The 23848-nt window shown below is 39.4% G+C and overlaps 1 protein-coding gene across 1 annotated transcript in view; it reads right to left on the bottom strand.

The window, feature by feature from the left end:
* Window positions 1-23243, bottom strand: part of RNF19A (ring finger protein 19A, RBR E3 ubiquitin protein ligase) — a 36752-nt gene extending 13509 nt beyond the window's left edge. The window contains exons 1-3 of the mRNA XM_059672093.1: window positions 22985-23243; window positions 6383-7150; window positions 2431-2639 (exon numbers count right to left, since the gene is read on the bottom strand). Coding sequence (XP_059528076.1) covers window positions 2431-2639; window positions 6383-7056 — 883 coding nt within the window. The 5' untranslated portion in view covers window positions 7057-7150; window positions 22985-23243. The remainder of the gene's footprint in view (window positions 1-2430; window positions 2640-6382; window positions 7151-22984) is intronic.
* Window positions 23244-23848: the final 605 nt, after the last annotated feature.

The raw sequence follows: 23848 nt of genomic DNA, 5'->3' as shown, positions 1-23848 counted from the left end.
TAAGAGGCAAGCATTAAGCTATACTATATTTTCTGTGCTTTAACCACTTGGCAACAACAGCCAGGTCAGAAGGTTGTTTTTTTTAATGATCACTTTGAGAGACTATATTTATTCCAACAATGCTACTATTTGGTTCAAGTCATTTGGAAAAGTTTTTCTTTCATAATTACTTTCAAAGTTACTTTACATATATTTAAAAAAATCACGCTCATGATCATATAGTTACATCTTACTTTGAATCCACTCCAAACCAGTGATTCAACTTGATATGATATTCTAGTTGTTAGTCTTAGTTCCAAAGGAATTTTTGGTCATACCCAAAAAACTCACTGACAATAAGGGGATAATTTAAGTGAATGTATCAGGATCAAAGGTTATGATCAATACGGCATTCCAAGGAAACACTGCTGAAATGAACATAAAATCTCCCATGGTGACTACTGTGAGAAAGACCAACATTCATCTGGATGACTGAATGACAAAGTTGATTTTAAAATTAAAAACAAAAGTCATCTTAGTCTTTTATTTTTCTTCTCTTAATGATGGTCTACACATATGCAAATCTCTAGCAGGAGACTGGTTTAACTACGTTTCCCTACCTCATACAGCCAGAGCATCCCATATAATAAAAGGGTAATATGCAAATTGACCCTAACAGCAGAATGACTGGTCACTATGACACACACTGACCACAAGGGGGGAGATGCTCAATGCAGGAGCTGTCCCCTGGTGGTCAGTGCGCTTCCACAGGGGGAGCTCTGCTCAGCCACAAGCCAGGCTGATGGCTGCCAGCACAGCGGTGGCAGCCGGAGCCTCTCTCGCCTCCTCAGCAGCACTAAGGATGTCTGACTGCAGCTTAGGTCATCTCCCATGGACATCCCCCGAGGGCTGCCGGGCTGCCAGAGGGATGTCTGACTGCCAGCTTGGGCCCAATCCCCCAGGGAGCGGGCCTAAACCAGCAGGTGGACATCCTCCGAGGGGTCCCAGATTGCAAGAGGGCATAGGCAGGGCTGAGGGACCTTCCTCCTCCCCCCCCGCCCCCGAGTGCACAAATTTTTGTGCACCAGGCCTCTAGTTTATTATAAGCCAGGACATGTTTCAAACTTACAGATACAAGTATTATTAGTATCTTCATTTTGCAGATGAGATAAGTAACTTGTTCAGGGCCACACAGAGACTAAGTGGAGAAGCTGGGATTTGAATCCAGACAGTCTGAGTCTAAAGTCTATTCTCATACTCTGCAACTTTGTGTCCCGTAACCAATAAATACTCATCTGCACTTAGAGACAAGGGATAGCATTTCCAAGTGGACCACTCAATGGCTACAGCTGACTCTCCAGAGGACAGTTTAGGTATATTCAGGTCCTCTCTGAATTATTTCTGGACCCTTAACTACAAATTATTACTAATGTTTGAGTTCTACCCCAAATCTTGAGGAAAGGAAATACAAACAAGTCAATCAGCAAACAAGCATGAAAATCCATGTACATTATATAAAGTATTAAATGTTGAATTTAAAGTTTATTTAATTTTAAATGTTTAATTTTAAAATTCAACTTTAAATGTTGAAAAAGACTTTTTTGTACCATAAAGTACATAACTATCTCAATACACTGCTGGTAGGAATATAAATTATTTTCTTGACAAATTTCTGTATTTTCCAAGTTTTTTCCTATTATCTAAGTAGGAAAAAATGAGAATTTTTCTATAAATGATTGAAATTCCAATAAACAATGAAAATTCTATATATGTAAAATAGTTTTTTTGAAATTTTATTCAAAAAACATTAAGATGTTCAGAAAATTGCTTATAAATTTTGAGGTTTATGAGATGCATACATTGCTCATACATAGATTGATCCTCGGGTAATTTCTAAACTGCTAGTCAAAGGCCCAAAGTTCCTAATGTCCTCCCCACTTAAAGTATGACTTTGAATCCTTGGTCCTGAAATTGAATGAGACATCTTTAAATAAAAAATGTATTTCACAAAAAACAAAAACAAACAAAAAAAATGTATTTCACAAAGTATGATACTGGTTTTAATCTGTTACTTTGTGATATTTACATAATTAGAAGCAATCTAAAGGTAACATATTCAAAATTAGTATTTTATTAAAAATACTGCTAGGCTTTGCATAAAACACCTTTATAAACAACAGTTTTGGACCATGTTTTGCTATCAGTTACTATAAATCATCATGGCACCTCCTTTTTTGTGTGTGTGTTTTGTTAAAATCTTTCCAATCTCAATACCACTATCTTCCATAGGAAAGAATGAGTGCTTCTGGAACAAAACTGTTAACACATGAAGACACTTTTGTAAAATCAAAGAACAGGTGAGAACAGGAACTTAATATTGTATTTTTTACTTAAAATAACTAGTGTTCTATATGTGTCAAATATTTTATTTAAAAAGTTAGACATAAGTACCTGCTGCTCCAGACTCCTGACTGTAACTAATGGATGAAGAACGTATGGTTCTCAGGCGTAAACTCTGGGCTCTCTCTTGCCGAGCAGCATCACAGGTCTGATTTGGGTGCCAAATCTGTTTACAGTGGTAGCAAAACTCTGTTCCACAGCCTTCTCGCCCACAAGTTAATTTTGGACAGCTAGCACATCCAAATGCTATCACAGCATATCTTGAAAGAAACAAGAAAAACAGTTTAAAATGTGACATATAATGAATATAATGAATATAAGAGATATTCATTAAGTAAAAATATTATCCCACTTAAATGCTATTCCTGAAGAAGCTTTCTACTTATGCATGAGCAAATAGTTATAAGTCCTAACATTACCTCATCAATATAAAAAGAGGGGAAAAAATAGTTCATAAATGGCATTTAAAGGGCTAAAAAGCATTTTAAAGTTCAATTTTAACTTCTAACTTGCAATTTTAACTAGATGCCAAATAGTATATATAATCTAAACTGCATATACAGTACAAATTTAATAAAAATTCTATCAAATTCTATTGTGTGCACAGAGAAAATACCAGAAGGAAATACACCAAAAATCTTAAAGCATTTTTCCTAATATTAGGGTTTTAATTTTCTTCATTTCTGATATTTACAATTACTTGCTACTTTTCAAATCAGAATGAAAAAAAAACTAGCTCTAGCTATTTAAAAACGTAACTAGGGACTAGCAACACCCGTCAGTTAATGACAAACTGTGCCAATTCATACATTTGATGATTATCTTGTATTTATATATAAATTCTCATATTGTGCTTCTAAGATGCATGGTAAAAGTGGTCTTTGGTACCAAAAGTATACACCCTTGAATTGCTCAAACAGAAAGTTTGGTGGGTTTTCTGCTTCAGATAAAAGACTGAGAACAGTAGATTTGTGACTAGCCCTAATTCCTATTATCTGAGTTAATATTTTTGGCACTTTAAAATAAGTTCTGGGCACTACTGGGCATTTCTCCCAGAGAAATGAAAATTTACATTCACACAAAAACCTGTACACAAATATTTACAGCAGCTTTATTTGTAATAGCTTCAAATGGAAAACAGCCCAGATGTCCTTATTCAACAAGTATATGGTTAAACAAATTATAGTGCATATATACCATGGAATACTACCAAGAACAAAAAGAGACTAACTACTGTACATTTAACACCCCACATGTACCTCTGGAGAATTATGCTGGTGAAAAAAATAAATCTGAAAAAGTGACATACTGGATAATTCTATTTATATAACATTTTGAAGTGATGAAATTTTAGAAATGGAAAACTGATGAGTGGTTGCCAGCGATGCAGTGGGGACGGGAAAGTAGATACATTTATAAAAGAGCAACATGAAGGATCTTTGTTGTCATGGAACTGCTCAGTACCTTGACTATGGTGGTGAATACATAAACCTACAGGAGGTAAAATGGTATATAACTACACACACACATACTCACAAACAAGTACAAATAAAACGGGAAATTTGGCAGTTCTATTAATGCCAGTTTCCTGGTGGTGATACTGTTTTACAGCTTTGCAAAATGGTGCCATTGGGGCAAACTGTGTAAAGGATAAACAGGATTTCTTGGTAATATTTCTTACAACTACACATGAACTGACAAGTATCTTTTAATTAATTAATTTTGTTAATCCTCCTGAAGAAATTTTTCCATTGATTTTTAGGAAGAGTGGAAGAGAAAGAGACAGAGAGAGAAACATCGATGTGAGAGAAACACATCGATTGTTGCCTCCTACAAGCCCCGCCCCCCACCCCACACACCAGGGCCTGCGCCAGGGAGGAACCTGCAACCAAGGTACATGCCCTTGACCGAAATCGAACCTGTGACCCTTTGGTCTGCAAGCCAACGCTCTATCCACTGAACCAAACCAGTTAGGGCAGTGGTGGGCAAACTGCAGCTCGCGAGCCACATGCGGCTCTTTGGCCCCTTGAGTATGGCTCTTCCACAAAATACCGACTTCTGCGAATGGGCCACGAAGTTTCAATAGCACTGTATATGTGCGCCCGCACATGGTATTTTGTGGAAGAGCCATACTCAAGGGGCCAAAGAGCCGCATGTGGCTCGCAAGCCGCAGTTTGCTGACCATTGCCCTAAAGCAAAGTTCTTGTATAAACTAGAAACTTGTCAGCCCTATCTACTGTGTTCTATTAGGTTGATAGTATTGATATTATCTAATATGACATAATCAACCCAGCACAAGAGAATACACCTAGTCAGTGACCAGAGAGCTTGTACCCTTAGATTTATTGTCTTAACCTCTTCTAGACACAGGTACTGATGTTTAAGTCTCCTTTTCATTTGTTCCATCATGTTCAGACTTTTTCTTTTAAAGATATTAAACACTAAAGGAACCTATTAAGTACTTCTTATCCTAGGGTCCCATAAAAGATCGTTAGAAAGCCAGATCAAAAACAATATATAGACATGCTCCTCACTATTGGAATTCTCACTATAGGAGTATTTACTACAGTGATTTGCAAGTAGTTGTTTTTTTCTAATCTAAAATTTGCTATGCAAGTTGAAATCTACTCTAATGAATGTGAAAATATGGTGCAGAGTTCCATGGGATCAAGAGTGATTACTCAAGTGTAATCTATTCCTCTGTCTCCTGCTCAAGTTATTTAAAAGTATTGCTCATTATCCCTATTTTCTTCCCATCTTTTTCTTTAGAGTTTTCTACTTCATGGGTCCCACAGTTTGCTTCTGCCAACCTTGAAAGCACAGCCAACGTTGGCTCAGTTTAGACAGTATCATTAACATATTTTGTTATTTATGTTATAGTACAAGCTCCCTGCAGTTATAGGAAGAGCATAATTCAATATTGATACTGAGTAGTCTCTAAATTCTTCACACACAATTAATAAATTCATAAAATGTTAAATAGTTAGATAACATTTCTAATGCTTTATATTACACAGAAATCCCTTGTGGATAGTTAAGTGCTAGTGATACCACGGAAAATTAGTTGGGATTTGCATAGGCTGAAAACATATTACTTTTCTCATATATAATTATAAAATATAGGCTAGATGCAATCTGAAAATTTGCTACTCAACAAGCTTTTAATAAAGGATATGATTCAAAAAATGAGTCCTGAAATTGTCATTTGATAAATTCAAATTCAGCCTGGTCTCTGAGATTATACACAGATAATCTTGGAAATTCTCGTTTTCCCAAATCCTTACTTATAGATAATCTCTGGTTTGCTAATGGTATGCTAAACCATAACCAGTGTTTACGGCTTTTATTATTCTTGAGGAGCATATAACTATTTCTTCCAATTCTGACAACTGTACATAGTAAATGCTCTATAAATAGAAGCTGCTATTAACATAATAAAATATATAAGCAAAATTATCTTATTTTAAATGTTGATAAAATGATATTTGTAATTTAAAAACTTGAGGGAAATGAAATATATAACCTCTTGGTCTTGAGACTAGCAAATACTTACGCACACCAACATGAACACATCACACTATGACACATATTAAAGTACCTTTCAAAAGGGTTTTTCAATTTATATAAATGACCTCCCCCCACCAAAAACAAACAAAATCCCTGATCATTTCACCTATTACTTCAAAATAAAAGTTCTCCAAATGGATGGGGAAAATCAGTTTTGCCCACAACTAGATCTTGCATTCTACCACCTTAACCTTTTCTTCTGAAAAAATGTGTTAAGTGAATATGTGATGCAGACATCATCAAAATGAGTAAGATAGGTGTCTTGCTTTAACAGTGAACACTGCTTGACACATGGTATGCACTTAACATATATTTGTCTATTGAATGAATTACCTAACATGTTAAGATTTTTCTTTCGAATAAAAGTCAGCATAATTCTTATTTTATCCACAAAGAAAAATATTAATTCAAGAAAAATCTAACAAAATCTTCTTACCCACAGTCTGGAGCTGGACACCACCTACAATCAGGATCTCCAACGAGCCACCGTCTAAGCATAAATTCTTCATATTTTTCCATTAACACATCATCACTTAATATCAAGCGAATATCATGGGGATTAAACCGTTCAGTACATTCTGGGCAACTGATATTAACTCTACTTTCAGAAATTTCTATCCTTAGATATTGTCGTAAGCAATCCACACAAGATCTATGATGACAAGTCATTATCTCAGGAAATCTGTCTTTAGAATGCCGCAAAAGGCACAAAGGACACTCTATAAAGTCTCCAATTTGTTTGTTGATGGAGGTCAATCCATTGTCAGAGGAGGTATTTGTAGAGAAAATGGAGTTCTTATCAGTACACATTTCAGAATGTATACTTTCAATACTTGCAATTCCATCCACCCCGCCATTTAGCTCCCTTGATTTACGTTTGCTATCCTTTTTCCTCCGAAACAAAGAGCCTATTGAAATTCTTCTTTTCTTGGGTGCCTTTTTGACTGAAGGCAAGCTCACGGATGAAGCAGAAGACTGAAGATCTCGATCTGAACCCATTTGCCGATGTAAACTCATGTCTAAAATGCTCATTAGAAGTGAGTCAGGGTCTGTGTTTACACACAGCCCTTCATTATATTTAGAGATAAAACTTATTTCTTGTTCTTGCATTCAGATTAAGTCATGATGTACGAAAATCCTACTTGGTTCCTTCAGAGAATTCTTGAAAGAGTTCGATTTACAGAAGACTGTTATCATAGATGTTCTGGAAAACAAAACAAAACACCAAGATCATTTAATTGTATATTCTTAGTCTACAGGTTTTTAAAATAAGCTTAAAAATTCACTACAAAATTTCAAACAAGTATGTTCTTAACCATTGGTTTTGTTTTGTTTTTTAAGTAAGGCTAATTTACTGAGTAGTCTACAAGAGAATATAAAACCAATGCTAAAAGAACAAGGACATTCTCTAATCTTAGAAGGCTTTAGATTTGAACTGAACTTATTAAATTTTTTATCATTAACTATCAGACCTCAATGATTCCCCATTGATTTAGGAGTTTTTAAAAAAATGGACAATAAAATGCACAGGTACATACAAGGACTGAGTGCAACTTACACAATCTTGAAGAAAAATAAAGTGTGTGTTGGAGGGGGAGTGCTCTTATAATGCCAAGTATAATTCTATATAACAAAAGGCTAATATGCAAGTAGACCAAACAGCAGAATGACCAGTCCCTATGACATGCACTGACCACCAGGGGGCAGATGCTCAACGCAGGAGCTGTCCCCTGGTGGTCAGTTTGCTCCCACAGGGGGAGCGCTGCTCAGCCAGAAGCTGGACTCATGGCTGGCTAGTGCAGAAGTGGTGGTGGGAGCCTAAGGCATCAGTCGGACATCTCCTGAGAGCTCCCGGACTGCGAGAGGGTGCAGTCCGGGCTGAGGGACACCCTCACCCCCAGTGCACAAATTTTGTGCACCGGGCCTCTAGTGATTATTATAAAGTTACAATAATTAAAAAGACAGTGTGGTATATTATAAGGATGAACACAAAGACCAATGAAAATAACAGTTACGATACAGAAAATCCAACATGTATATCCCACTTGATTTATGTCAAAGATGACAATGCTAAGCACTAAGAATAGCTTTTTCAAAAACAAAACAACATAGTACTGTTTTACTGTTTGCCATCTGAGAAGAGAAAAAAAACTTGACCTATAGCTCACCCATACATAAAATTCAATTCCAGATAGTTCATAATTCTAAATGGGATCAGTAAAACTGTAAAGCTCCTAGGAGTCCATAGAAGAGACTATTACAATATAAAGATTTATTGAATAGAACATATGAAAGTGCTTACCATTAAAAAAGGACTACTAAATTTGATACAATAAAATCAAGAAACAGTTTTAAGGGAGTGAGAGAAGTCATCTGCCACATATTACTAGCAAGGACTAGTTTCCAGAACATGGAAAGAACATTTACAAATCAGTAAGACAAAGCAGACAATCCAATAGAAAAACGGGTAAGGGACTGCACAGACGCTTCACAAAAGGATAGGGAAAAGTGCTCAACATCATTTGTCATTAGGGAAATACACATTAAAGCCATATTGAGAGACCACTATACCCAGTAGGATGGCTAAAATTCAGACTGACATTTCCAATTATTAGTAGAAATGTGGAGTGCTAGTGGGAGTAAAAAATGGAACAAGTACTTTTGGAAAACTGTTAACAGTATCTACCAAATTTAAACACATATATATATATATATATATATATATAGTCCCTTTCTACTTCTAGAAATGAGAGCACAAGAGAAATAAATGCATACATGCATCCAAGATATGCATAACAATATTCATAGCGGCATTAGTTATTATAAGCAAAAGTGTTGAACACAACCCACATTTTCATTAATAAAATATATTCACACTCCAGTATACCAGAAGCAATGAAAATGAACAAAATACTGCTATACATAAAACAAGAAGGAATCTCTCACACACAAAAGAATGTTATATAATTCCATTTATATAAAGTTCAAAGCAAGCAGAACTAATCTATGATGTCAGAAGTCAGATTGTAGTTACCTTTTGCAGGAAGGCAAAAAGGGAACTTTTACATGTGTAGTGGTTACCAAGGTATGTTCAGTTTGTGATAAAACACTGACCTACAAACATGATTAATGCACTTTTCTGGATGATCATTATACCACAGTTAAAGGTTAAAAAAAAAAAAAAAAGCAACTTCTGATATCCACACATATTCTGGAGAAAGTCATATTGATTTCCCAACACAAAAATCTAGAAAAAAATTTACTCAGGAAAACTTTATTCATGTCCATCAGTTTATATTTTCCCATTATTTGCAGTATTCTCCCATTAATTGTGAAGAAAATTCTGCCAAATTTTCTTCTTTATATGTCTTTTTATTTTCTTTTACATCTCAAAATGCTTTCTGTACTCCAGGGTTTTACCTATATCTATACCCATATCTATATCCATATTGGACAAGGTCCCCGGAATAGACTCCCTCTACAATTCTGTTCTAGGATACATCTCCCCTACAATGATATCGAACAGAATTGTAGGGGGACTCTCTCGGGGACCTTGTCCTAAGAATTTATCACTGAAAATATAAAACTGGTGGCACTTAATCAGTATCACCTGAGGTATGTTTCTTTTTTCCCCTTTCTTTTATTTGTTTATTTTTCTGTCACCATTTATCCCTCTGTACCCTTTTCCACCTCCACCCAACCCTCTCCCCGCTGTAATCACCACACTGTGGTCCCTATCCATAAGTTCTTTCTCTTTTTTGCTCAATTCCTCCACCTTCCCCCAACATTCCCCAACACTTTTAGAAATGTGATAGCCATATAATTTATTATCCAAACGAGAACCTTATAAGAGTGAATGAAAGAGCTATTAAAATTTAAACTAGGGTAACAGGAGCAAATTGAAGCATATGGCTATTCTACTTAGGAAGTCTTTTTAAAATGTACAAATATGCTTCAAAAGAAAACAAATTTGAATACTAAAATTTTAATATTCCTGTATGGTAGAAAATACTATAAAGTAGAAATACACGATATACCGGGAAAACATGTATAACAACAAACAAATTGCCTCACTATGCAAATAGCTTTTACATATTAATAAGTAAAAGTCCAAACTAATAGCAAAATGAGCAAAGATTCAAAGAGGAAGTTTGGAGAAAAAGAATTACAAAAATTATGATGGTAGGAAATAGTGTTCAACAATAATCACTATTAGAGAAATGAAAATCTAAACATTAGATACCATCTTTGCATTAATTAGATTGACAAAGACCATATACTCTTGAGAGTGGTGCAAATCAGCACAATTTAGGGGAACCAATTTGACAATATCTATTAAACTTCAAAATAGAAATATTCTTGACCAGCAATCCTACATGTAAAATTTATCCTTCAAGAAATATGACACAAGTGTTCCAAGACATATTGTGCAAAGAAATTCACTTTAGCCTTGTTGACAGAAGCAAACAAAACAAAAAGGGGAAAAAAAGAAAAGCCCTTACCTGGAAATAACTTGTATCCAATAGGGAACTGGTAAAAATAAATGAACCAATCATAATTTATCTGCAATGATATGGAAAGATCTCTCTATATAATGCTGAGTGAACAATGACAATTGCAAAATAGTATGAGCCATTTGTGGAAAAAACACCCACACACAGGCTTACATATGTACACAATTTCTGGAAAAAATGTTACAAAACCATAACTAATGGCTGCCTTAGGAAGAACAATCTTTAGTATTCACTTTCTGCCACCAGAATAGTTTAAAATTCAATCATGAGCATCTATTACTTATAGTTCAAAAAAACCCTAGTTGAACCTCACAAGCAATAAAAATATTCTGCCCTAGAACCACCCAATCAAAGTGAAAATGGGGTCCAGAGCTTGTATGCTTTGAAAATGTTCTTCAGTAATTTAAGTGTATACTCTGGTTAAGAACCACTAATACTAAAGTAAGTTTGCATTCTCATTTAAAACAGAAATAAGCAGTAAAATACAAGTAGACACTAAATTATGTATCCGCCCCCCGTCCAGCCCCGTGTGTTCTGTTTATAGGCTGCCACTGCCCAGGCACAGACGGACTCAGAGGACAGGGTCAGATGGGCAGAATTGGTGGATTTTGCCCTTCATAGCAGGATGCAGTCTTTTTGCAATGTGCCTGCCCGTGTGAAACCATCCTTGCAGCCTATGGGGTTTCCAGTCACTCATTTTCAGCCATATTCGAACCCATCTTAGTGATGCTAGTTGCAAGCAGCAATTATGAATGGAAGGTACATGAGAAGTAAGAATGGGCCCTAGGTAGGGAAAGATTCAAAATTCAAAAGTCTCATAACTGGAAGGAACTGTGCAGTACAGAAAAGTGGGAGACATTCTGTTCTTAGAGCACTGCATCGGGTCAAGGGTATATGTTACGGAGTCTCCCTTGGAAGTGGGGAGGAGCTGGTGGTGAGACACTGATTTCTCTTTGGGACCTGCTGCAGCCAGGCGGAGAGCTGCAGCAGCTGCCTTGGCTTGGAAAATAAACAGTGGGGGAAATCCTAAAACTTGACTTACTTTTTTGGTTCTGCTCTTAGTGTTAAGTTTCTGGGGCAGTGAGAAAAGAAAGCATCTATCCAGCACCTCCTATACAGAGAGTTGCAAAGAACCACCTATCAAATTAAATTTGGTTACGTCCAATTTAATTTTGCAGTTGACTACCAAAAAACAAAATTAATGGCCTTAAGCCATCCATTGATCAGACCATAACTAGAAGTGATGTACTAGAAATGATGTATTGGCACACAAGCTAACTTTGGCACAAAGTAAATAGAGCTTTTGTAAATCTGAACCCGTCTCATTAAGAGAAGTTTGAGGCATTAAATTGTTTGGATTTCCATATATGACTTTCTCTGAACAGTAGTAAATCACTAAGCTCATTATAATGAAGTTTGCTATTGCTCAAAAAAGGTTATTTAAATGTTTAAAATTATTTTAAGTAAGTATGTCATTCATCTTACCAACCACAAATTTGGAAATGCTGTATTTTCCTCTAATAAATCTAGTCCACAATATAGCCGCCATATTCAGTTATAGCAGCAATGCAGACCCTGGGCATAATTATTGCATTCCAAATAATATTAAGGAGACAGACTCTCTTATAAAACTGGCTTACTAAACATCTCTCTTTACAGCCTGTTAAAGTAAAAATATAATAGGCACCTTAATAAATTTTTGGAGGATAACAATACTTAAAATAACAGCTAATATATGGGTAAGCTTCAGAGAAATCCATGAAATCTCTAAACCTTTAACTAAATTGTGAAAATATATATATACTCTAGGGATAGAATCAGTAGTTTTCAACAGATTTTCCAAGGTGTCTAAAGTATAACAAAAGGTTAACTGCTACTGCTGAGATATTAGATTTTAATTTGCCAGTAAAAGTTAACATCAGTTTCTGTAAATCTTTTCTGCTCTCACTAATCTACCTTCATACAATATTCATATCTGTACCAATTATTAGCTCAGTTAGAACATACTTCTATTATATTAAGATTTGAAGTTGCAGCTCTTTCCAGAGATTTAAGTTATTGGGAAAGTTAAAAAACAACTTTCATTTGGAAACAAATGTCTCAGATCCATAATGCAAGAATAAACATGAAGTTGCAGATGGCCTATAGCCGCAGTCAGCAAACTGCGGCTCGTGAGCCACATGCGGCTCTTTGGCCCCTTGAGTGTGGCTCTTCCTAAGCCTTAGGAGTACCCTAATTAAGTTAATAACAATGTACCTACCTATATAGTTTAAGTTTAAAAAATTTGGCTCTCAAAAGAAATTTCAATTGTTGTACTGTTGATATTTGGCTCTGTTGACTAATGAGTTTGCCGACCACTGGCCTAGAGTAATGCATCACATGTTATATTAAATAAAGCAAAATCATACAAAAAGGTGAATATTGTATTCTCAAAGGACAGTTGATTATAAACATGTACATAAAGATATTAGAGTGCTATATCATCTTCACTTAAAATGGCAACTATCACTGAAAACTGTTTTTAAGTTTTTCAATCTTCCTAATTCAATTAATAGTATCTTTATTTAAAATATAATGACACAGCCCCGCCGCTGTGGCTCAATGGTTGAGCATCTACCTATGAACCAGGAGGTCAAGGTTTGATTCCCAGTCAGGGCACATGCCCAGGTTGCAGGCTTGATCCCAGATAGGGGGCAGGCAGGAGGCAGCCAATCAATATTCTCTATCATCATTGATATTTCTATCTCTCTCCTTCTCCTTTCCTCTCTCAAATAAAAAAATATATATATATTTAAAATATAATGACACAAAGAGGTAAAATAATTGATGCCCAATGAGACCCAACTATGGTGCTAAAAATCTAAATGTCTTTCATTTGAATGTCTCCTCAGAAACATGAGCATATTATATGCAGATGTAAGGAAATCTGGGTTCTATGGATAGCTACACCAAGTGGTTTTGTGGCTTTAGTTCAGTAACCACCTCTCAGTATCATCTGTAAAACAGAGAAAACACAATTGTGGCAGAGATGTTATACACTCACCTGTTTCATCTTCTTACTGAGCATATAGAAGAACTAATTTCCATTCCACCTGCAGCTACATACAGCCATGTGCCAAGTCCTGGCCAATGCAATGGGAGTATACTAATAATGTATGGCCCTTCCAAAACTGGTCCCCAAATCATCCCTTTAAATATCCTTCAAGTTCTCTCTTCTCCCATTGGCTGGCTAAGTGTAGTAATTCTAGTGGTTAACCCTAAGCAGGCATTAGGGGACAGCTGAGTCACAAGATGGAAAGAATCTGGACACCAGAGTCATCTACACAGTTCTTCGTGTGAGTAAGAAATAGACTTTAATTGTGTTCCACTATGAGATTTTGGGGTTGTGTGTTTCTGACATAATTATCTTACCTACTTAGTAGGAGGAAATAATCTGAGGTAAAAATTTAGAGTAGCTTGGAGAGAAAAATGTTTTTAATACTATACGGATATGGGTAATGATAGCATATATTTTATTCAGAGAGTAAAGCATGGACTTTGGAATCACAATATTTGGGTTCAAGTTCAGTCTCTGACCCTTATTAGTTAGCTGTGTGACACTGGGTTAAATTACTAAGACAATTTCTTCAACTGTACACTAGAAATAATAATAATGTTTATAGTCTGTAGGATCATTAGGGTTAAATAAAATAACATATGTGAAGAATCCAGCATAAGGTATGGCATACATGTAACTAAACCATTTACTGGATAAAACTGTTGAAAGGATTACAGAAATAAATAAAGAAAAAGTTGGCTCTGAAATGGCTTTTTTATGAAGAGACAGCCACTTGGACGTTTGGAAGATATCATTATAGTACATGAATTTCTCTAAAGTAAATGTAACTAATGTTTTCAGCCTTATGCTTAGTAGTGACAAATCTACCTTGAGTGGTCTATTATTAAAAACGGGATAAATAACTTCAACCCAACTACGTATTAGTAGGGGAAGAGGGGCTGATTCAACAGCTTATTGGCATAGGCAAGTATCAGTTTCCAGCAAGTTTTTTGGAAAGTGAATGCTTACCAAGACTCAAATATACTGCCTTGAGCTCTATCCTAAAGATTGTATGATCTCCCACAAACAGAAACTAATAGTTCAGAATAAATAATTCCCACATGCTCCAAAGCCTCCCCAAAGAGATGGTTCTTAAACAGCTTTACAAACACACACCTGCCATTTACCTATTCTTGACTGGGAGGTAGAAAAAAAAGGTACTTTGTGATTTTAATAATACTCATTACAAATAATACTCATTACTCAATCCATTACAAAAAAAATAAGCTACTACAGAAAGAAAAACCATTACTCATTCAATTTTTGCAATGAAACAAAGATTTTGGCTAGTTCATACCAAGCTTTCTTTGTTCAGCAGGGCAAACGATGCAACAATAAGGAAATACTAGAAAAAGCACAGGGCAAAATGTCGGGTATGATGACATGAGAAAGTTTTCAAGCAGGCTAGTCTCTGACAGTTACAATGCAGGATATAAAACAGATGTAATCATAGACCTTTGGCTTAATAAAAACTTTTGAGTGTATATTAGTTTCTTGTGGCTGCTGTAACAAATTACCACAAAGTGTGTGGTTTAAGACAACAGAAATTTATTTCCTCATAGTCCTGGTTTGGGGCTGCAAGGGAGAATGTTTTTCGCCTCTTAGCTTCTGGTGACTATAAGCATTTCTTGGCTCATGCACAAATCATTCCAATCTCTGCTTCTACGGTCACATTGCCTCTTCCTCTTTTGTGTGTCTTCTGTTCTTCTGCATATAATTTCCTTCTGCTCTTCCCTAATAAGGACAATTTATCTCTGGATTTTGGACCCACTCAGATAATCCAAGATGACCCTTTCATCTCAAATCCTTAACTTAATTACACCTGCAAAGACTATTTTTCCAAATAAGGTATCATTCACAGGGATTAGGTTGTGAACATATCTTTCTGAGGGCTACCATTCAACCTAAAACATGATTCCAGGTATATTTTTTAAAAATATGTTTTTATTGATTTTAGAGAGAAAGGAAGGGTGAGGGAGAGGGAGAGAGAGTGAAACATCAGCTGCCTCCTGCAAGTCCCCTACTGGGGACTGAACCCACAACCTGGCTGGGAATCAAATCAGTGACCTTGTGCATGGGGTAGTGCTAAACCAACTGAACCACACAGGCCAGGGCCTGATTCTAGATAATTTTTCTAAGGACATCATTAGAATATATTTTATTTATACAAAAAAAACCCTAAAGGATGTTCATCCATAATCAAAAAGGGTATGACTATACCCTTTAATTTAAAGGGTATGACTATAAAGAGCTATCCATCTGATTTGACTATGTGTACGATTTGGCTATATACAGCTGCTTACTGAGCAAACCTTGGTTTGGACAGAATTAGTCATTGTGCTATACATATACATCACATATCCTGTGATGATAGGCTTTTCTAAAGGATCGTTTTACTTTGCTCACTAATATACACTTATCAGTCCCCACATCCTCTTTCCAAAGAACTTTATTTCATTATTTTTAATTTAAGGATGCCTATAAAAGAAGTGGCAGTTATTCATACAAACAAACCTGAAGGACAGATTAGCTTGGGCAATATTGAAATAGGTTAGAAATTTAAAATCAGAAGATCAGAAGAAATTACAATACAAGATGCTTGAACAGCCTAGTTACCTCTCCTGATTCTATATGTTTCAAGAGCATCGTGTATTGATTATGCATTGTAACTGATTCCAATGTGAGAGGTAACAGGATCCCATATGTGGTAATCTCATGGGGAGTTTATTCCTTTTGTTTTTATTCTGAGACTCCTTATGACAAGTTACTAATAGTGAAGAAAAAACCTCCTTGTAATAATCTTTAGTAGTTGAGTGTTTCAAAGATATAATTTATACTAACCCAGTGAAATAGATGATATAGATGATAGCACATTCTCCCTCATTTTATATTCAGAGAAAGAGAGTCAGGCATAGTCATTTTGGGGAAGTTGTAAAACTGAGAGAAGTCAGGTATCCTGACAGTCAATTCAACTAAATAATTCCAGCTAAATGACATATGCGCTTCTGTATTTTGTCTCAAAAGACATGTCAATCAGAAAAAGAGTATCAAAAGACAAAGAAAAAGCTTTCTGTAGAAAGGAAAAACATTTCACACAAAATGCCCCTAGAGCTATGCTGCCCAGTGTACACACATACTGACTGAAGACTTAGTATGAATAAAAGAACATTGCCCTGGCAGGTGTGACTCGGTTGGTTGGAGCATTGTCTGGTACAAAAGGTGGCGGGTTCAGTTCTCAGTCAGGGCACATACTCAGGTTGTGGGTACATGCGGAAGGCAGCCAACCCATGTTTCTGTCTCACATTGATGTTTTTGTTTCTCTCTCTCTCAAACCAATTTTAAAAAAAGAGAGACTGTAAAGTCATTCATTAATACACCTTGATATAATCGTTTGAATATGCTGGATTAAATATGTTATGAAAATTAATTTCATCTATTTATTTTTATTTTTAATGTGATGTAGAAAACCTTAGATTACATTTATGACTCACACTAGAGGCCCAATGCACAAAGTTTGTGCCCGGGGGGAGGGGAGGTGTCCCTCAGCACAGGCTGTGCCCTCTCACAGTCCGGGACCCCTTGCTCCTTACCGCCCGCCTGCTTGCTGCTCCTCAGCTTCTGGCTTAGTGGTGCCGCTGAGGCGGGAGAGGCTACCACCTCCGCTGCTGCACTCACCAACTGTGAACCCAGCTTCTGGCTGAGTGGCGCTCCCCCTGTGGGAGTGCACTGACCACCAGGGGGCAGCTCCTGTATTGAGTGTCTGCCCCCTGGTGGTCAGTGTGCAACATAGCAACTGGTCGTTCTGCTATAAAGGTCTCTTAGGCTTTTATTAAGATTACCAGAGGCCCAGTGCATGACATTCATGCACGGGGGGGGGGGGGGGGGCCGGTCCCTCAGCCTGGCCTGTGCTCTCTCTCAGTCTGGGGCCCCTTGGGGGATGTCCGCCTGCTGGCTTAGGCCCACTCCCTGCAGGTGGACATCTCCCGAGGGGTCCTTAGTGGTGCCGCTGAGGCGGGAGAGGCTACTACCTCCGCTGCTGCGCTCACCAACTGTGAGCCAAGCTTCTGGCTGAGGGGTGCTCCCCCTGTGGGAGCGCACTGACCACTAGGGGGCAGCTCCTGCACTGAGTGTCTGCCTCCTGGTGGTCAATGCATGTCATAGTGACCGGTCATTCCCCTGTTTGGTTGATTTGCATGTTAGGGTTTTATTATATAGGATATACATAACATAGAGCAAGTTATGAAATAGATACATTATATGGACTTTACTCAGTTAGCAAATACTTATTAAACACCTATTATTGTCAGACTTTATGCAAAGACCTTAAGAGTGAGCAAAGAGAATGGTCCCTGCCATTATAGTTTATATTATTACCTACACTTCTATGGCACATTTCACATACGTTATCTCATTGTGATAATGCATAATAATTTAATTTAGGATATATTATGTTATATAATATTTATCTAGAAGCCTACCACTATCACATTCCCAATAGCTTCTCCTGGTTTCTTTTTTTTTCTTTTTTAAACATATTTTTACTGATTTCAGATAAGAAGAGAGAGAGAAAGAGAGATAGAAACATCAATGATGAGAAAGAATCATTGATCAGCTGCCTTCTGCATGTCCCCCTGGGGATCGAGCCTGAACCCAGGCATATGCCCTGACTGGGAATTGAACTGTGACCTCCTGGTTCACAGGTTGATGCTCAATCACTGTGCTACACCCCTTGGGCTTCTCCTGGTTTCTTGCTCCTTGCCTCTAACTAATTTGCTCCCTCTTATGGCTCACCTCTACCTGAGTGTCTGTCTCATCAACTGGCAACCTGCCTACTATTCACATTATAGCAGGGCTATTTATATTTTCAGGGGTCTCCAGAGAAGGGCAGAGATGGAAAATGTTAAGTGTACATAATTTTAAGGGGCTAACTCCAGTTTTTTTGAACCCAAGACTGAGTTTTGAGTTTCTTCTGGGCTTAAACAAACTATGGTGCTTTTGAACGGGCTTTTGCTTCATAATTCAATGTACAAACTTATTTGAGAGCTAAAACAACTCATCAGTTTTGTCCTGCTGAGGCTTTCACATATGAAAACTCTCCCAAACAGGATTTCAAAAACGACTTTCTGAAAAGGGGCTAACTTTTCCCACTTTAATACAGAAAGTATTACTGACATATAATAGGTATTGAGAAACAAATTTAGTATCCAACTTATAAACACCCAAAATGATTTTATTGCCAATTTTGGTTGAAGTCTACCACCATCTGAAATACAGATGTGTTTAGCAAAAGACTATTAACCATCAATCTTTAGTTGTGCAGCTATGGTTACATAGATAGTTGTTTTAAGGTTATACATCTTCTGCCAGCTAACAAAGAACTGATATTTTATGACTTAAAAAAAAAAAAAGCTGAAGAAAAATAGTATCTACTCCTGAGTGGAGAAACAAAATCACCTAAGGAAAATTTAACTGTTCTCTATAAGTAATCCTAAATAATAAAGAGCTAATATGCAAATGGTTATCACACCCTCACAATCCATCACCAGGAGGCTGTGCGCGGGTGGGCAAGGCCGTGTTGCTAGGCCTTAGGGTCCCGTGGATCCGTGTGGCGTGGAGGCGGGAGCCCTGGCTCAGGCCTACCTCTTTGTGGCAATCCATCGAGGAGCCCCGGATGGCTGGTGGGGGCTACCTCTTGGGGTGATAGATCGCGGGGCTCCTGCACTGTGAGAGGGCACAGGCCAGGCTGGGGGACCCCCGCCCTCCCAGTGCATGAATTTTGTGCACCGGGCCTCTAGTCAGATTAATAATGATGCAGTGCAGTTTGCTAAAAAGGAGAATCAACCCAAAATCTTTAAGCTAAATTTATTTCATATTTGATCATGGGTCCTTTCAGACCAGCATTAAACTCTACTAGTGCTAGCTTGCCAAATACAATAGAATGTGCAAATATAAATTTAGAAATTCGACTTTTCTTAACCTTCAGCCCCAAATGGCCTAATTTTTATATGGGCTTCAACAATCAAAGAGCATATAGCTTAGTCAGCATGAAATCAGCCAGTAACAATCAATTGTCACTTTTTAGTAACATCAGAAAACACACAAACAAAAAACATCCCACAATTCTCTAACATTTCCTTTATAACCCGATTGGAGAAGAAATATAAGGAGGGAATTCATGTGTATATGCCCTTGCTCTATGCCCTACACTCGATTAGGGACTTTTATATGTTCTCACAAATATTTATCTTCCCTCTCGCCCTTGAAAAACTCAGAAAACTACATTTTTCAAGATTCCGTGCCCTCCAAATTAAAAGAAAAAGTGTGGGGGAGGGGTGTTATTATTAGAAACCAAAGAATTTCTGTGATAAATCTAAATACGTGTTTAAGATAAAATAAGAGCCTGCTATAATATACAAAATTCTTTCAAATGTTAAAAAAGTTTGCTTCAAATTACCTATACCTAATTCCATCTAACAACCCCATAAAAACAAATAGCATCTTTCAACCTGATCCCATTAAAGAGACGTGACCTCAGCCCTGGCCAGTGTGGCTTGGAGTGTCGTCCTATACACCAAAAGGTGGCAGGTTCAATTCCCCATCATGGCACATCCCAAGTTTCAGATTCAATCCCCAGTTGGGGCATGTGCAGGAGGCAGTTGATTGATGTTTCTTTTTTTCCCCCCTCTCGCTCTAAAACAATATATTTAAAAATACATTTAAAAATATATTTTTAAAAAAGAGAGGTGACCCCAAGTGCTTTACATTCACAACTGCAAAAACATTACTTTGTGACTCCCCTATTTCAAATTTGTAAAATGCATTTATTTTCTATTAAGCTACTGAGGTATCTTTAAAAGCATATACTAATATGGTTTCATTTAGTCAAGTAAAAAGGCACCCAAAATTCTACAAATCACACCAAAATAAAAGATTCCAACACTGGCTAGATGACAGTAAAATACACTCTTCTTTATACATATAAACTCTAACTCTCAATTGAGGCATCCATCAAACGAAGCAACAGTGCCTCAAGTAGCTACTTACTGTTCAGAGACTAGGACTTGGGTTGTGTTTCAAATCCTAAAATAATGTTGCAGGTTGTTTGTTTTAATTTATTTTTATTGTTGAAAGTATTACAGATGTTCCCTTTTTTTCCCATCGACCCCCTCCATCTCATAACCTACCCCCTAGGCCTTCACCACACTATTGCAGTGTTCTTAGGCCATGCATGTATGCATATAAATTCCCCCACTAATCCCTGCCTTCCCTCTGAGATTCATCACTCTGCTGCACACTTCCATGTCTCTGGATCTATTTTGTACATCAGTTTATTTTGTTCATTAGATTCTAATATTGCAGTTTTAAAAGTTAATCATACAGGAATCCTCTGGGAAGTAAGAGAAACTGAAAAAATACACTAACATTGGTTGCCAAATGTAATTTTTTTCTCAAAAGGACTTCTTGAGGTGACATTAAAATAGTTCCCTTAGCCCTAGCTGCTTTAGCTCAGTGGATACAGGGTTGGCCTTGGGACTGAAGGGTCCTGTATTTGATTCTGATCAGGGGCACATGTCCAGGTTGCAGGCTTGATCCCCAGTAGGGGGCATGCAGGAGGCAGCCAATGATTCTCATCATTGATGTTTGTATCTCTCTCTCCCTCTCCCTCCCTCTCTGAAATCAATAAAAATATATTTAAAAAATATAGTTCCCAAAGACACATTAAATTTACATTTCAGTAATAAAAAGGAGAATATTAAACTAACATAAAAGTTTTTATTGTTGTTGCACAATTTGGTTTATGTCCTAAGACTTAATTCTAAACCTTTAACCACGTAGCAAGGACAGAACATTTGAAAATAAGAGTTAATAGATCAGCACCACTTTCTAAATAGAGAAATATTTACATCTTGATTCAGTTCGGACAGCTGGGTGTTAAGGAAGTATAAACAGACAAACGTGGTAATAGCTTGGGTTATAAGCAGAAGTAGAAAGATTTGCATTAGGATGACAAAATTGAAAATGAAAGTTAGGAATACTAACCCTTCATATAATCAAAAGGGTCAAGAAATCAAGTTCAACTAATATAAATAAATAGACAGCCATGGTCTTAGCCGCAAAAAGTGAAACGGGAAGGAAAGATCACAAACATTTTAAGGCCATCAGTCACAGGAAAGGGTTGCTTTCTGCCTCCACTGTTTACTAAAACTGTCATTTCAAACGATCATTTCCAGCCAACCTGGTTTGAACATTGCAGCGGCACTTAAACGCTGTCCTTTCCAACGTCAACGGAACATAACGTCCTGCAATATTTTGAATAATAAATGAAAACCAGAATAAGCACCGTTCGTATATTTCTACCTCCAAGGAGCAATGGGGAAAAAATAAGACCTTTCTTTACCAAAAAAAAAAAAAAGAAAAAAAATGTATTTTTTGTAAAGAGAGGGGTAGGGAGAGAGAGAAACGGGGAGGGAGAGAAACATCGATCGGGTTGCCTCCCATATGTTCCCGGACAGGGGATCAAAGCCCCGCAACCTGGGAGGTGCCCTAACGGGGAATCGGACAACGTTCAACCACCTGAGCCACAGCGACCAGGGCGAGACCTTCCTTTCCTCCATTTACGGCCTTAACCACTCTCTCCCCTTCTTCTTCTTCTTCTTTTTTTTTACTGCCCTTGTCGCAGGCTTACTGAACCCTAAACTTCTTTTCTTCCCATTAAGGGACGGGGAAGGAACAATGGTAGCAGGGAACTCCGACGACAGGGGGGGAAATGCAAATTAAACATAGTGGCCTTCCTCGCTGGGGGAAGGCTGGGGACTCCCTGAAGGTTTGGCAGGAGGGAGACAATCCTGATGGGCACCCCTAACACACGCCTGACCCCAAGACGGCACCCTTTCCATCGGTGGAATTTCTGCTTTGGAAGCGCTTGGCGGTCTTCTCGCAGGAGCCTCCCCCGGTGCATGGCCTCTCTCCCCCTCGGGCCCCCGCAGCGGGAGTCGGGGGGCGCAGGCCCCGGCTCCCATTTGCAGCCAGGCCCGGAAACGGGTCCCGTTAGAGTCGATTTCACCCGTCAGGAATGCGCTCCGCCCCCGCCGCCCGCCGTGTCCCCCCGCAGGGCGGCCGCCCCCGGACGGCCCGCACGGGGCTCGGGCGGCTCCCACGCTCCGCCCCGGGCCGCGGCCACCCGGGCGCCAACGCAGGGACGGGCGGCGGGCGCGGAACTAGACCGAGGCCTGACCCCGGGCCAGCGCCGGCCCCGGCCCCGCGCGGAGCACCGGCGGGGGCGCCTCTCCCGAGGCATTTCCGAATCCATTTCCGTCCCGGGGAGGGGCGCGGAGGCAGCGGGGGGCCAGAGCGCCTCGGATCGGAAGCGGGAGCCGCCCCTGCCCTCCCGCTCCCGGGCGTAGCCTCCGCTCGTCCCCTCCCGTACCTTCAACTCCTCAGGGCGGCGGGCGCGGGTGGCGGGCCAGCAGGCCCCTCTCGCGGCGGCGGCGGCGGCGGCGGAGCAGGAGGAAGTATGGAGGAGGGTCCCGCAGACGCGCCGAGGCGCCTCTCAGCCGGGGCGGGGGGACGGAGAGGAGGGGTCCCGACGGCCGCTTTCGCCAGCTCCTCCTCCGCAGCTCAGTCTCAACGGCCGCTCCCGGGAACCAGCGCCGCAACTGCCATTCTCCCCCGCCCGCCCTGCCTCCGCCCCCGCTGTCCCCGCCCCCTCCGCCCCCCGCCCCGCCCCCCGCGCCGCCCGCGTGCTACGTCATGGCGTCACGCCCACCCGGCCGGCGCGGGCGGCTTCGGGTGCAGCCGATGGCTCGCACACGCTCACCCCGCGCGGGTGCGGGAGCGGCCCGCCTGCGGCCCGGGGTCCCGGGGTCCCGGAGCGCGGCCCCCGCAGCAGGTCGCCCGGAGCCGGCGGCTGCCCCTGAGCTGCAGGAAGATGCTGGACTTGGGGATTTCGCACACCATGACGTATTCATGCCTCTGTCCTCCAGGTCCCCGGCTGGATGGGCGGCTCCGGGAGAGGGGGGCCGGGCGGGGCGGCGAGTCCTGCCACCGTCCGCTGCCCGCCGTCAGCCGTCCGCCGGGGAATGTCCCTCCCGGAGGGAGGCGCTCCCCCGCCCGCGCCCGGTTAGTGTCAATAGACCTCAGTCTTCCGCGGGGGCTGCGGGGAGCAGCCTGAGCCACAATTTAACACCCCTACGCAAGGGCTCGCGGAATATTTTCCGCTGACTTCTCCCCCCACCCCCTTTCCTAATTTCACAAAGTCGTTTAAGTATTGAGAATTCATATTTCAGTTCTT

The sequence above is a fragment of the Myotis daubentonii genome, chromosome 17, assembly GCF_963259705.1.
Source record: "Myotis daubentonii chromosome 17, mMyoDau2.1, whole genome shotgun sequence".
Classification (NCBI taxonomy): Eukaryota; Metazoa; Chordata; class Mammalia; order Chiroptera; family Vespertilionidae; genus Myotis; species Myotis daubentonii.
Note: the sequence above shows the minus strand (reverse complement) of the source record. Positions and strands in the feature narration are given on the sequence as shown.